The 14,491-nt window shown below is 37.2% G+C and overlaps 1 protein-coding gene across 1 annotated transcript; it reads right to left on the reverse strand.

Moving 5' to 3' along the window:
* Positions 1-115: 115 nt before the first annotated feature.
* Positions 116-11,264, reverse strand: LOC117343210. Its single transcript, XM_033905548.1, has 9 exons — positions 11,178-11,264; positions 8,680-8,778; positions 8,016-8,145; positions 6,522-7,327; positions 5,872-6,049; positions 2,888-3,096; positions 1,517-2,197; positions 1,050-1,149; positions 116-287 (listed from the first exon to the last, which is right to left on the reverse strand). Exons 2-8 carry the CDS (start codon positions 8,761-8,763, stop codon positions 1,135-1,137), a joined length of 2,103 nt encoding a protein of 700 aa, XP_033761439.1. The 5' UTR covers positions 8,764-8,778; positions 11,178-11,264; the 3' UTR covers positions 116-287; positions 1,050-1,134.
* Between the last annotated feature and the right edge of the window lie 3,227 nt (positions 11,265-14,491).

Raw genomic sequence — 14,491 nt, forward strand, 5'->3', positions numbered from 1 at the left:
CCCCGACACACATCACTGGTCCCCAACACACATCACTGGTCCCCGACACGCATCACTGGTCCCCGACATGCATCACTGGTCCCCGACACACATCACTGGTCCCCGACACTACTGATGATAGTATAGAGAATGTCATAGTCTGTCCATTGATGAATATTACTGGGGTCGATGAGAACAACTGTTCGATTGTTTTTCCCTTGTTGTCTATCCAGCTGTTGATACGCATGATCGCCGGACAAAATGGTGAAGTGGACACTCTTACTCAGGCACTCGTCCATACGGCCGAACTGTAACATAAAAAAATCATAAGAGATTAGGCAGAAACTGATGAAGGATTCCTGAACTAGGCATTTTCTACATCTACATTATAAAAACTTGAGATATTTGCTATATTTACTTGAATTCTTCGTGAATCAAACTGTTCAATTTTGCACTAAGTGACCTCTGTACATGTTCTATGGCGGTAGCCTAATCAGAGGAATAAACAATAAGAAATATTGGTGAAAATCAACTCATCAATTAGAGATGCCAGTTCATGTTTTGCTCTCTGTGACCCCCTTATACTCCAGCCTCTGACCTTTTCCATTAGGCATAGACTCCCATCCTACCTACATGTTGCTGATGACTATTATGTTTTATAACAATCTGAAACATTTACTGATAATGTAAACTATAGGAATGATGCACGTCAACTGAAAATGGCCATCAGTACAGCTGACCTCAGTAATATGGGTGGCTAAACTAAAATTCTAAAGAATTACACATTAATATCATACATTTGTTTTACTGTAAATGGTATTATTTCTGTGGAGGTTCAATTTCGTGATTGAAAATATACATGTGGGGGTTATTTTTGCAAATTTTTCCTTTTCACCTATTCCATTAAAAAAAAATAAAAAATAATAATATTGGTGTGGGAATTTTCGCAGCTAGATAGCCTTCGCTTATTTAGTGTATTCCCCCTGTTAATTTCCATATTTCTAGCAATTTTGAGGGGAATTCTGTTAAATTTTTTTAACTTTTACATAGAATTAACATAACAAACGTACTGTGAGACAAAGAGCGAAGTCAGCTGCATCTTTGCTGTGGCCACATGGAGGACCGAGGTAGAACTGACTATTCCTACTCTGGTGGTCATACACTGGACAGCTGAAAGTAGAGGGAAATTAACAACACTTCATTGAATAAAATACAATCATATAGTATGTCTTACAGCTATAGGATGATAGCTCATTTCATCATATAATCTGTTTCATGGCTATAGCATGTTAGCTCATTTTCACATTAGTGTTCTGCAGTACCAAGAAATTATTATTAGTGTCTGTACTTTGAATATTATCATCTTTTTTTTATATGTATTTTTCTGTGCAAGGATGTTTTTTACATCTTTGAAGAACTTGAAGTACTAGTAAATTAAGTGTCACATTCAATGAATATTCCCTTTTTCCTCAATAATGAATTAAGATTTTCAGGCCCTTATAAGATGTAAAAGTATAATTACTGTATGAAGCTTTACCTGTGTGGCTCCTCCCATGTTCCCTCTCCGCCATGGAAGCCCCAGACAAAGGTAAGTGATGGAAGGTTGAGCTGGCAGCTTCTTGAAAAAGTAAGGCCAAATGTCTAGGTTAACAAAGATGATGTTCTTCATCTTGTTCAGATTAGCTGGGTCAATCAGAGACTTGTCAGTCATGTTCGACCAGTCCAAACAGTCTTCATTTAAAATCTGAGAATTTTCCATTGGTAGCTGTTTGACATGATATTTGATATCCTCCGATGAGTTCTGACCAAAGGAAGCCAATTCATCTTGTTCATTTTTAACAGAAAATTTAGATCGTTCTGTGGTTGTATCACATAAAATGTCAGCAGAGGAACTTGATTCAACTTTAATCTCCTTCCCACAAACTGAGACATTGCTACGTTTTCGCTTTCTGTTTGTAGTTGGCTTCAGAGGAGAAGACGTTTGTTGAGCAGTAAATTTGTTGGTGAGCTGAACATCCTGGGATACCATAAAGGATATACAACACCTACGTACAAAGTCTCTGAATGTCTCAGAGTTAAGATCTTTGATCTGACCAATCACAGACTCGTTTTCATTTGACACACAGTAGTGGATATCGTCGTCAGAAGTGAGACCAAGCATCACACTGTCACAGGTAGAACATGAATGTCTGGCCAAGTACTTGGAAAAAGCTTCAACCTTTGTTAAAAAAAAAGAAAAAAACATAAATTACAAACTTAAATTTGATCTCAAATAATGTTGCCATGGTGATGAAGTGCCAGAGTTGGTGATTGGTTATCTGTTGTAATGGTGATGAAGTGCCAGTGTTTGTGATTGGTTATAATTTCCTGTTGTAAAGTTGCCGTGGTGATGAAGTGTCAGTATAATAATTATCTGTTGTAATGTTGCCATGGTAATGAAGTGTCAGTGTTATAATTACCTGTTGTGATGTTGCCATGGTAATGAAGTGCCAGTGTTATAATTACCTGTTGTAATGTTGCCATGGCGATGAAGTGCCAGTGTTAGTGATAGGTTATAATTACTTGTTGTCATGGTGATGAAGTGCCAGTGTTGGTGATAGGTTATACTTACCTGTTGTGATGTTGCCATGGCGATGAAGTGCTAGTGTTATAATTACCTGTTGTAATGTTGCCTTGGTGATGAAGTGTCGGTGATGGTGATTGGTTATTATTACCTGTTGTAATGTTGCCGTGGTGATGAATGCCAGTGTTATAATTACCTGTTGTAATGTTGCCATGGTAATGAAGTGCCAGTGTTGGTGATAAGTTATACTTACCTGTTGTGATGTTGCCATGGTGATGAAGTGTCAGTGTTATAATTACCTGTTGTGATGTTGCCATGGCGATGAAGTGCTAGTGTTATAATTACCTGTTGTAATGTTGCCGTGGCGATGAAGTGCCAGTGTTGGTGATTTGTTTCTTCAAGGTGCTGTACCATGTCAGAATTAGACTCTATAACCAGTGTACAGTCCAAACAGCTGACAGAGAAAGGAACGAAGCGACACCTGGTGAGGAAATCCTCAGCAAGCAGACGGGACACAGGGATTGGTGAATTACTGGTTTTTGCTCTTGTATCACCTGGTATTTAAATAATCAAAAGTCCATAATCATTCATACACACATTTTTCTGATAGCATTTTAATACTCAGTAAGGATCTGCAACTGTCCTTCAATGTATGTTCCATAAATTTTTTCTGACAGCTAGTGAACGTTTCAGGAAAATTAAATTGGAACAAAATTCTTTAAATACCCTAACTACATGTATTATGAACAGAATGGAATATGCATTTGAAGGTGAGATTTGAATGAAACAAAAAGTCACCTTCGCCTCTGTTATAAATGTGAAGTTAAAGACAGCTTTATTAATGTATCTATACACATTAAAATCATGTATTATATCATTTGTGTAATTTTCACTGCTAATGCTTCTTCTGTAATTCAGTGGGCCTATAATGAATCGGAAAGAAGTTTAATGCTTAATCATAACAAAGCTTCGCAAGCAATACAAATCCCCTTGTGACCCTAGCATAGCTGCTGAAATATCCTCCTATAAGCCCTGAGGCCGACTTATTCGAGGTATTCCCATATTTGACCAATATAGTTGTTAAAGCACTGACAAAGATTTTCTATAAATAGTAACAGTGAAATTGTCCTTGACCTCTACACCATATGGTGTGATTTCTCTGTCAACCCCTAGGAAGTGATTTCTCTGTCTCCTCCTAGGGTGCGATATATCTCGTCATCCCCTAGGGTGTGATATCTCTGTCAACCCCTAGGGTGTGATATCTCTGTCACCCCCTAGGGTGTGATATCTCTGTCAACCCCTAGGGTGTGATATCTCTGTCATCCCCTAGGGTGTGATATCTGTCAACCCCTACGATGTGATATGTCAACCCCTACGATGTGATATGTCAACCCCTAGGGTGTGATATCTGTGTCACCCCTACGGTGTGATATCTGTGTCAACCCCTAGGGTGTGATATCTGTCAACCCCTACAATGTGATATGTCAACCCCTACGATGTGATATGTCAACCCCTACGATGTGATATGTCAACCCCTACAATGTGATATGTCAACCCCTACGATGTGATATGTCAACCCCTACAATGTGATATGTCAACCCCTACGATGTGATATGTCAACCACTACGATGTGATATGTCAACCCCTAGGGTGTGATATCTCTGTCATCCCCTAGGGTGTGATATCTGTCAACCCCTACAATGTGATGTCAACCCCTCGGGTGTGATATCTGTCAACCCCTACGATGTGATATGTCAACCCCTAGGGTGTGATATGTCAACCCCTACGATGTGATATGTCAATCCCTACGATGTGATATGTCAACTCCTACGATGTGATATGTCAACCCCTACGATGTGATATGTCAACCCCTATGATGTGATATGTCAACCCCTACGATGTGATATGTCAACCCCTACGATGTGATATGTCAACCCCTACGATGTGATATGTCAACCCCTACGATGTGATGTCAACCCCTCGGGTGTGATATCTGTCAACCCCTAGGGTGTGATGTCAACCCCTACGATGTGATATGTCAACCCCTAGGGTGTGATATGTCAACCCCTACGATGTGATATGTCAACCCCTACAATGTGATATGTCAACCCCTACGATGTGATATGTCAACCCCTACAATGTGATATGTCAACCCCTACGATGTGATATGTCAACCCCTAGGGTGTGATATCTGTGTCACCCCTAGGGTGTGATATCTGTGTCACCCCTAGGGTATGATATCTCTGTCACCCCCTAGGTTGTGATTTCTATGTCATCTCCTAGGGTGTGATATCTCGGTCAACCCCTAGGGTGTGATATCTGTGTCACCCCTAGGGTGTGATATCTGTGTCACCCCCTAGGGTCTGATATCTCTGTCACCCCCTAGGGTGTGATATCGTGGTCATCCCCTAGGGTGTGATATATGTGTCAACCCATATGGTGTGATATCTGTGTCAACCCCGAGGAAGTGATTTCTCTGTCAACCCCTAGGGTGTGATATCTGTCAACTCCTAGGTGTAATATCTGTCAACTCCCAGGGTGTGATATCTTTGTCAACCCCTAGGGTGTGATATCTGTCCCCTGTAGGGTGTGATATCTGTCCCCTATAGGGTGTGATATCTGTCAACCCCTAGGGTGTGATATCTCTGTCACCCCCTAGGTTGTGATATCTGTCAACCCCTAGGGTGTGATATCTCTGTCACCCCCTAGGGTGTGATATCTGTCAACTCCTAGGTGTAATATCTGTCAACTCCCAGGGTGTGATATCTTTGTCACCCCTAGGGTGTGATATCTGTCCCCTATAGGGTGTGATATCTGTCAACCCCTAGGGTGTGATATCTGTCAACCTTTAGGGTGTGACAGATCACACATTCTTTTCAACAATACAATCACATCACATCAACATTGTGTTGCATTGTTTTATTTTTTTAGAAATATTTGAACAACTGGAACCTGTGTAACTAAAATAGTCTGATGGGAGAAAAAAATATCATCCCTCACTTGAGGATGTGACAGAGAATTATCCAACCCTCGGGATGATATTCTTGATTGACTAAGGCTCGACACAGCCTCGGGTTAGATGACCGAGATGATCCCCCCTCAGGCTGGGGATATATATATCACACCCTCAAGATAGGGAACGATTAGGTTACCACCTCCCCCAACCAATCTTCATTGCAAGGGGATGATTCAATAGAACAAATTCTGTGCTACTTTGCTTTAAGTTGTATCATAAATTCACATGATTTAGTACATCGATAATGTGGATTTAGACATAACTATGCTGGACATTCAAACTGTTGAAAAATCAAAGTTCTGCTTTGTGTTACCATTGAAGGGGTAGGCAATGCGGTGATGGTTCAGCTGGCTGATATGTTGTTGACAATGATGATGTGAGGGAAACAGCGCCAGACACTGGGGGCAGAGGTAACAGGCCACGTCCAGTGGGGACAGAAACAGCAAATGGTCGGTCAAATCCTTCTGGTGCTGCACACAATCTTCTTCTGTCTTTAACAGCAAAACATTTCAACAAATCAACGCTTTCAACAAATCAACACATTTCAACAAATCAACTCTTTCAACAGATCAGCACATTTCGACAGTGTAGAGTTTTTTCCTACAATCTTTGTATAAAAGTAAACACTAAGTTCACTGCTCTTGTAATGATGTATAGTAACATAATATCTGTAAATGGTTGATTTTATAGTGGCTCAATTTTTTGTGGTTTTAGAAAAAGTCTGAAGCAACTATATTCAAGAATCTAATTTGTACGGAAACTGTAAACACTATCTTCTCTATAATTTTAATTTCAAGAAGTATGGGTTTAAATTATGGCCTCTTCAAATTTCAAAATGAACGGAATTTTCCTTCTCCATTGGCAGAGCATAACTAGGGAGCTTGGCATTCATGCTCCAATTTATGCACATTTTTTAGTGTATATAAAGTAAATGAATGTTGTTTTATTGGGCAAATTACTTACCTTGAACACCTGAAGACACTTCGGACAAGCATAACCCAGTGGAGTAGGAGGAAGAAGGCAGTCCTTAGTCAGGAGTAGCGGATTACACGGAGAGTGGTCAAACTTCGCTTCATGTTCAAGTATTCCACTTTTGGTGGAGAAATCAGCACCACAGTTGACCACACAACACATTGTTCCTGATAAGTTGGCTGTAACTGAGACTTGGGTCACAGGGTCGGGGGATGTGGGGTCGAGGGATACAGGGTCAGGAGATGTGGGGTTGGGGGACATATGGTCATCAGGGTTGTCTACAGAGATGACTGAAAAGTCATCTTCGTCTTCAATCAAAATCTCTTCCTTGATGATTTTAGTATTAGAATTGATCTTTTGTTTGGTATCCCGATCTCCACGACTATCAGTATCCCATTGTGACAGCCTCTTTTTCATATTGTGATTCCTTATGGCTGCTGGGACAACAGTAGAACTCTCATATTTATGCTTCTTGACTACAGCTTGCTTATTAAATTCTCGTATACAATTTCCAAGTGACATAGACTCGTCTAAAGAATCTACATCTATGCATTCTGATTCTGAGATATCCCTGGTACTAATTCTTCTTGTTTGTGTAGCACTATGTCTCCCAGTTTCTGTACGACTAACGAACGCACTGCCTCTAGAAAGTCTGTCCTGCTGAGGTGAGGTATAGTTGGTTCGATGGTTATTGAGGCCACCATGTAGTGATCTCGCTAGCAAAATTTTTCTTTGTCTTTGAATTGGTGTTGTGCCTTTTTCTCGAACGGCCTGTTTAATATGCTTTTCTACTGTAGCTGTCAACAGAAATGTAAAACAGAAATTAAGCATCAATCTAATGTTCTCTCTAACAGGATTTCCCCCCATAGCAACCAGATTTCCCCAATAGTAACCAAATTTTCCCTCATAGAAAATTAAAGAGGTTACGATATACCCACATATAATCATGTAAATAATATAACTGACTATAGAAAGACAATTATTTTTGTTTAAATTCTGCCATTTTGTTGCTTAAACATTTGAACGTTATTACAACTTAATATTCCACAATTAACTCAGATTTTTAGTATGAATCAGATATCAGATAAGTGAAAATAATTATATATTATTGCCTTCTCCAAAGGGTACTACGGTCTGATAGTGTTGTCTCCCTGCTTGGGTACTATTCGATCACGAGATAACACTATCAGACCATAGTGCCCTCACAAGACAGCAATGATGTCTTTAGTACATCATACTTCCATTTTACTTTGCTAATTTTAATATTTATCTGAATATTTCACCACAAGAAGGGTTGTCAACGTCAGCCATTTTGGTCGCCTGCATCAATCATAACAATAATAGTGACGTACATCACAATAGATTAATGTTCAATCTCGCGCTAAATTTGATAGTACCCGGAAGAGCTGGCATTTAATGTAATTTACACATTTAGCAGACAAACACCGCCTATATAGAACACACAATAGACTGTAAACAACTTACTGCCATGTTTTTTGGCCCACTGGTCGACAGCAAACTTGGCCTCCGACATTTTTGTGGGGTCAACAACATGTTGCTTTAGGTAACGGCTGTGAACTATCTCTGCCTCACGTTTAGCCTGCAGCTGGTCCACCTGAAAATTAAAACACATCCTCAGCAACATTTTCTATTGTAAAGTACACCAAAACCTTCCAGATTACATTTTTTAATTTAATTTTTTTCTCAAGAAATGTTTACATAAACAAAATACAAATGTATAATGACTACCTTTTCTCACATTCTCATTATCATAATCCTAAACATGTCATCATCAAATATTCAAGACAAACATATATTGCATAACTATTTTATTGATTTTTTTTTTATCAAATCAAGAGGCCTCATTGAACTAATTTGATTACTAGTCTTAGAAAATCACATATAAATCTCTAAATGAAGTGAAAAACTGCAGAAAGTCATCTTTAACTTAGCCTTTGCTTCAACAGTTTGACATCTAAAGATTTCTGTTATATGAATATGAATCCTGACTTCTTCAGTCTGATCTCTGATAAAAAGGTCTTGCCCTCTTATTCTTAAGGCAATGTCACCTAAATTAACAGCATTACATCAGTCACATATAACCAAGATTTGATTTGTCAATCTGAACTGTATAATGTAAAAGGTGTACCCTCTCCTGGCGTTCTTCATGCTGTTGTAGGAATCTGGCTTTGACGTTGTCCAAAAGGCCATGCTTCTTGGGACCAGCACTCATCCTGACTAGTCTGTTCTTAAAAGAAATAAGCTTATCTGGTCAAAAACCCGAGGAAATCTGTTCATCTAGACAAGTAATTAACCATTTTTTTCCATTGAATAACTGTAAAATGCCATGCAATATCCATTTATTTTTAGCGAACATGCCCGAAGAGCAAGTGAGCTTATACTATGACGCAGCGACCGTTGTCCTCGGGCATGAGCAAGTGAGCTTATACTATGATGCAGCGACCGTTGTCCATCTGTCGGGCATCAACTTTTCTCTTTGAGTTTGGTTTGGTTTGTTTTTGTTTAACGTCCTATTAACAGCCAGGGTCATTTAAGGATGTGCCAGGTTTTGGAAGAGGAGGAAAGCCGGAGTACCCGGAGAAAAACCACCGGCCTGCAGTCAGTACCTGGCAACTGCCCCACGTAGGTTTCGAACTCGCAACCCAGAGGTGGAGGGCTAGTGATAAAGTGTCGGGACACCTTAACCACTCGGCCACCACGGCCCCTTTATGACAACTTTTTATTCAATAACCAAATGAAGAGACCCAGAGACCTAGCTGATATTGGGACTGTAGCATGCTGGGATGAAGAGCTACCAAAATTCAAATGAATGACCTTGATGTGTTTTCAACTTTTCAAGGTCACAGATGTTAATGTGTTAAAATCTTTAAACATTTTCTCCTCAATAACAAGGAGACTTATAGACATTTTACTGGAACTTGGTTGGTTGAATAGCTTCCAAATTTGTTCAAATGGATGACCTTGACTTTCCTCCATGATTTTAAGTGCCAAGATTGTTAAAATCTTCAAACAATTTCTTCTTGATTACCAAAAGACCCAAATAAACAAGTTCAACCTTGACCCTTTTTAAGGTCACAGGGGTCAAATATGCTATCATGTTTAAAAAATGTTCTATTCAATAACCAATTGATGAGAGCTACTAACTATTAAGTTGGGTTATATGAATGATCTTGACCTACTTTCAACGTCACAGGTGTCAGATGTGTTTAATAATCTGTATAAGCAAGAGAGCTACGGGCCAGGAATATATGCTGTTTTGAAGGGCTACATAATTTGTCTATATAAATTTGAAATATACACTTTGATTGCTCTTTGATATTGAAATTAATATTGAAATGAAAAGGAATTCAGCTAAGTAGCCACATAAATCACATAAACTTAAGTGGCATTAGAAGTAGCCAAGTGATACAGGCCAATTGGCAAAGAGCATGATATATACAGGTACAATATATATATACTCATTTACTGATGAATTCTTGTAACAAAATATTGTAATGAAAACCTGTAGGTTAAATACAGTTATCTCAATTTATAGTGATGGGAATCAGTTTCACTTTCAGAATCGATAATCAGTAACTCAAAATTGATCAACTGCTGATTATAAATTAATTGGTTTTCTTAATCATTTATCACGTAATTGCCTTATTGTAGAAAATAAATGTGTTTTTAAGAAAATTTATTACATGACCACGAAGCATATAACGGTTGTTAATATTCAAATCTAAGAAGACCTTTCTGAGATACGTGTTGGCGAAAAATCAAGCTGTTGGCCACCTTATTTCTTGATCTGACTTGAAACTGAATGGCACATAATTTAAGTGACCAAGGGGAACTTAAAAATGAAGTTTGAGAATTATCCTTCTAATACTTCTCAAGATATACAAATACTGATAACTACATTTGTATCTTCAACTGTCAAAATGCAATAAATTAAGCTGCCTGTCAGCCACATTGCTTTCCTGATCAGAATAAAAATTGAATGGTAAAACAGACCAAGGGAAATCCACTTGTCAAGTTTGAGAAATGTCCGTCCAGTAATTCATCAACTGTCAAAATCCAAGATGGCTTCTTGTTGGCCATTTTGTTTTCCTTATCAGACTAAAATTTAAGATTGAATGGGCACAACTACGTTCCAAAAGATCTAAATATTAAGTTTCAGAAATATCCTTCCAGTATTTCTCAAGAAATAGCAATAACAAACATAAACTGTTTAAATTCAAGATGGCTGCCTGTCGGCCATTTTGACTTTCTGATCACTCTCAATATTGAACGGGCAAACTACCTGCAACCAACTAGAGGAAACCTACACATCAAGATTCAGAATTACACCCTTCAGCTCAGTCTCAAGAAACTGTGATAATATAAAACTTTAATTTTAAAAACCAAAATGGCTACCTGTCAGCAGAGACATATATATATATATGTATCTGCTGTCAGCCTTTGTTGTTTTTTTTGTGTGATCAGTCCCAAAATCAAAAGACGATGATCGACACAATCGATAATTATCGGCTATTTCCGTGCCGATAAAGACATACCGAGAACATCATTTATCCTTTGTTTTCATTGATAGGGATTACATATACTGTTGCTGAGGGTCATATTTGGCGACCTGTCGTTACCAGTCACCTGTTCTCTATTGTTTTTATCTGTGCCAGGTTTCAGTGCAGCTCTCAGGTACGTGCTGCACGCTTCGTACGAGGTACGGGTATTATACGGAAGTACTTCGGTTTAGAGATTATTTTACGTCAGGTGTGTTCGATTATGCACAAGATTGGTCGGTCATGGTGGTATTCGGGACCATATTTAACAACGTGTAAGCAGGTAATTATCGTCACTTTTATGATTGAATTAATGAAACGTCATTCACACAACATCATTTTATTTCTTTTCATGCTTTTCTCTTTCCTCTGTATCACGTGGGTTATTACGTTTGGTGGGTTGGCATGGGGCGTCACGTTGTTTTGCTGGGGAGGGGATGGGGTGGGGGTTGTCTCAAAACCTGTAATATACGTTAGGCCGAAATGTCTTCGTGGGTTGTCTGTTTTTGGTGTCTTTGCTATGATATACCTATACACTTTGCTATGATATACCTATACACTGTCATTTTGTAAACATAAACACATTTCAATTTTTTTACATGTTTTAATAGTGGGATTTTGATGATGATAGCCAGGACAGGTCTTAATTATATAAGATGATGCTGACCCAAGTGTTTAACGCATTGCATTCTTTGGTTTTGTCCGAATTCCAAGATGGCCACAATGACAGCCATCTTAAGAACACATTAAATAATTAAATATATACAGTACTGCATGTAGGATTCAGTGTAAATTATATATTATGCAAGTATATATAGGCAGATTACCGTTAAGGCCCTACTGGGCCTCTTGTTCTATTCTATTTTATGGTGGGCATATGTGATAGCATGGAGAAGGTTGAAAGGTCACATCAGTACACCACATAGAATATGAAGCTAAATAACTCTGGATGCCATATATGATGATGGCATGCAGCAGGCCTCCCTCATTTTGTTCAATGAGGTCACGTATATGGCAAGCCGTTTGGGTTTTTACCTATTGAAATGAAGATATCTCTATTTAATTAAAGATATCTCTATTTAATTAGAGATATCTGTAATTTAAATACAGATATCTCTATTTAAATAAAGATATGTCTAATTTAAATACAGATATCTCTATTTCTACTGAAAATAGAGATATCTTCTTTTAACTTATAGATATCTCTATTTCATATTCAGATATCTCTTTGAATTACAGATATCTTTAATTGTAATTGAGAGATCTTTATTTTAAATAGAGATATCTTTAATTCTTGTCCTATTAAAGATATCTTCATTTAATATAGAGATATCTCTATTTGAATTAAAGATATCCCTATTTTAAATAGAGATATCTTTAATTTTGTTTAAATAGAGATGTCTTCATTTTAAATACAGATATCTCTAATTCAAATACAGATATCTCTAATTCAATTAAAGATATCTCTATTTTAAATAGAGATATCTTTAATTGAATTAGAGATATCTGCAATTACTTTGCAATACAGATATATCTCTATTTCAAATACAGATATATCGATCTCTATTTGAATTAAAGATATCTGTATTTACACGTATTTGCTAAGTGCGAAGATTAATATTGAAACACAAAGAAAATAATGATTACTCCCTAATCCTGATCAGTGTTAACGAAACGCTGGTAAGTAAATTGGACTATCCGGATCCCATATGCATGCATGAGAGATGTAGGTCTAAACCGATAAACTTGCTACTTGGAGGGGATTTCTAAAGAACAGAACATAGCAACTGTTCTACGGGAAATAGAGCGAACTGTTGCGGCTATACGCAGTACCATTGGATGCGGCACACGGTCTGCATTTCCCGCCATTTTGCGTCACTACTGCTTTACTTCCGTCATGCGCAAAAGGGAGAATCAAGGGAGCAGTCGTTTTTCCTATTTGATGGTTAAATACAGATATCTCTATTTCATGTCAAATAAAGATATCTTTAATTCAAATAGAGATATCTGTATTTAAAATAAAGATATCTGTATTTCTACAACAATTAGAGATATCTGTATTTGAAATAGAGATATCTTTAATTGAATTAGAGATATCTGTATTTGAATTAGAGATATCTGTATTTGAATTAAAGATATCTTTATTTTAAATACAGATATCTTTATTTACAATGAAATGCAGATATCTCTAATTAAAATAAAGATATCTTTAATTGAATTAGAGATATCTGTATTTGAATTAGAGATATCTCTATTTCGTGTTTAATTAGAGATATCTCTAATTCAAATACAGATATCTCTAATTCAATTAAAGATATCTCTAATTCAATTAAAGATATCTCTATTTAAATTAAAGATATCTCTATTTGAATTAAAGATATCTTTAATTTTCATATTAATAATGATATCTTTATTTTGAATACAGATATCTGTATTTAATAGGTAAAAACCCAAACGGCTTGCCATACACGTAGTCACCAACTACTACAAGGAGATCCCGCCTCAAAATGACCCTGGCTGTTCACAGGGCGACAAACCCAGTAAACAAACAAATTCATTGTCACTACCTTTGTTCTAATTTTGAGATTGTGACATTAATTTGATTTGACCCAGCATTACTGAGAAGACAGCCTGTGTCTTTGATGTAGCAAAATACATTTACAGTTTTAAAACATCTGGTTCTATTCTCTGGAACTTTTTAAAGGGGTTCAAAGATTCTATAATTTGTTCATTTTATGCCCTCGTTTTATCATTTTAAAATGGATTTACCCCCGATAGTTTCGTTCACATGTCCATTTTGTATTCTTCGTAGCTCTTTTTCACACAATGAGTGGAAAGAAATATCAAAAGGTCACTAAAGAAGAAATGCAATTCTCTCTGAATTTTCTCCTCTGATCAATTAACTCTGCACTTTTGAGTCCTGGCAGATGATGATTTTTAAGTAGGTAAATTACAAAAATCATGCAAACTCAAGAATGATAAACACATGTATAGCAAAATGTCGGGCACAGTAAAATTGATGGAGTCAGCCTCACTCTTTTAGGAGTGTGCATGCATATGGTCTCTGACATCAGAACATATAATGTTTATTAATATTACATTGATCTGAGCATAATTTTACGCAAAGATATTTTTGATATTGTATACAAATTTTAGGCAGAATATCCAGTACACCTTTGAGAGTATGTTTTTGACTCCCTAATATGAGATTTGATTACTGTGTTTGAAGGGACATTTTACTGTAATCCACAGACAAATTTGAAAATTGGTCATACCTAATAAAAGTTGACATAATTGATAACAAGTTAACTTGTTGCAAATATCCACTATGGTCAGTATTTTATTTTCATGGAAAAGCTGATGATATATTTAACCCATGCACCCTAAATAGCAAAATACAGG

This window comes from Pecten maximus, chromosome 15, assembly GCF_902652985.1.
Source record: "Pecten maximus chromosome 15, xPecMax1.1, whole genome shotgun sequence".
Classification (NCBI taxonomy): Eukaryota; Metazoa; Mollusca; class Bivalvia; order Pectinida; family Pectinidae; genus Pecten; species Pecten maximus.

Excerpts from the sequence above, each read along its gene's own strand:
- LOC117343210 (XM_033905548.1), bottom strand. The coding sequence starts at position 8,763 with ATGAGTGCTGGTCCCAAGAAGCATGGCCTTTTGGACAACGTCAAAGCC. Across the intron at positions 8,146-8,679 it reads ATGAAGAACGCCAGGAGAGG|GTGGACCAGCTGCAGGCTAA; the intron begins GTACACCTTTTA and ends TTTAATTTTCAG. Across the intron at positions 6,050-6,521 it reads AGTGTCTTCAGGTGTTCAAG|ACAGAAGAAGATTGTGTGCA; the intron begins GTAAGTAATTTG and ends TTGCTGTTAAAG.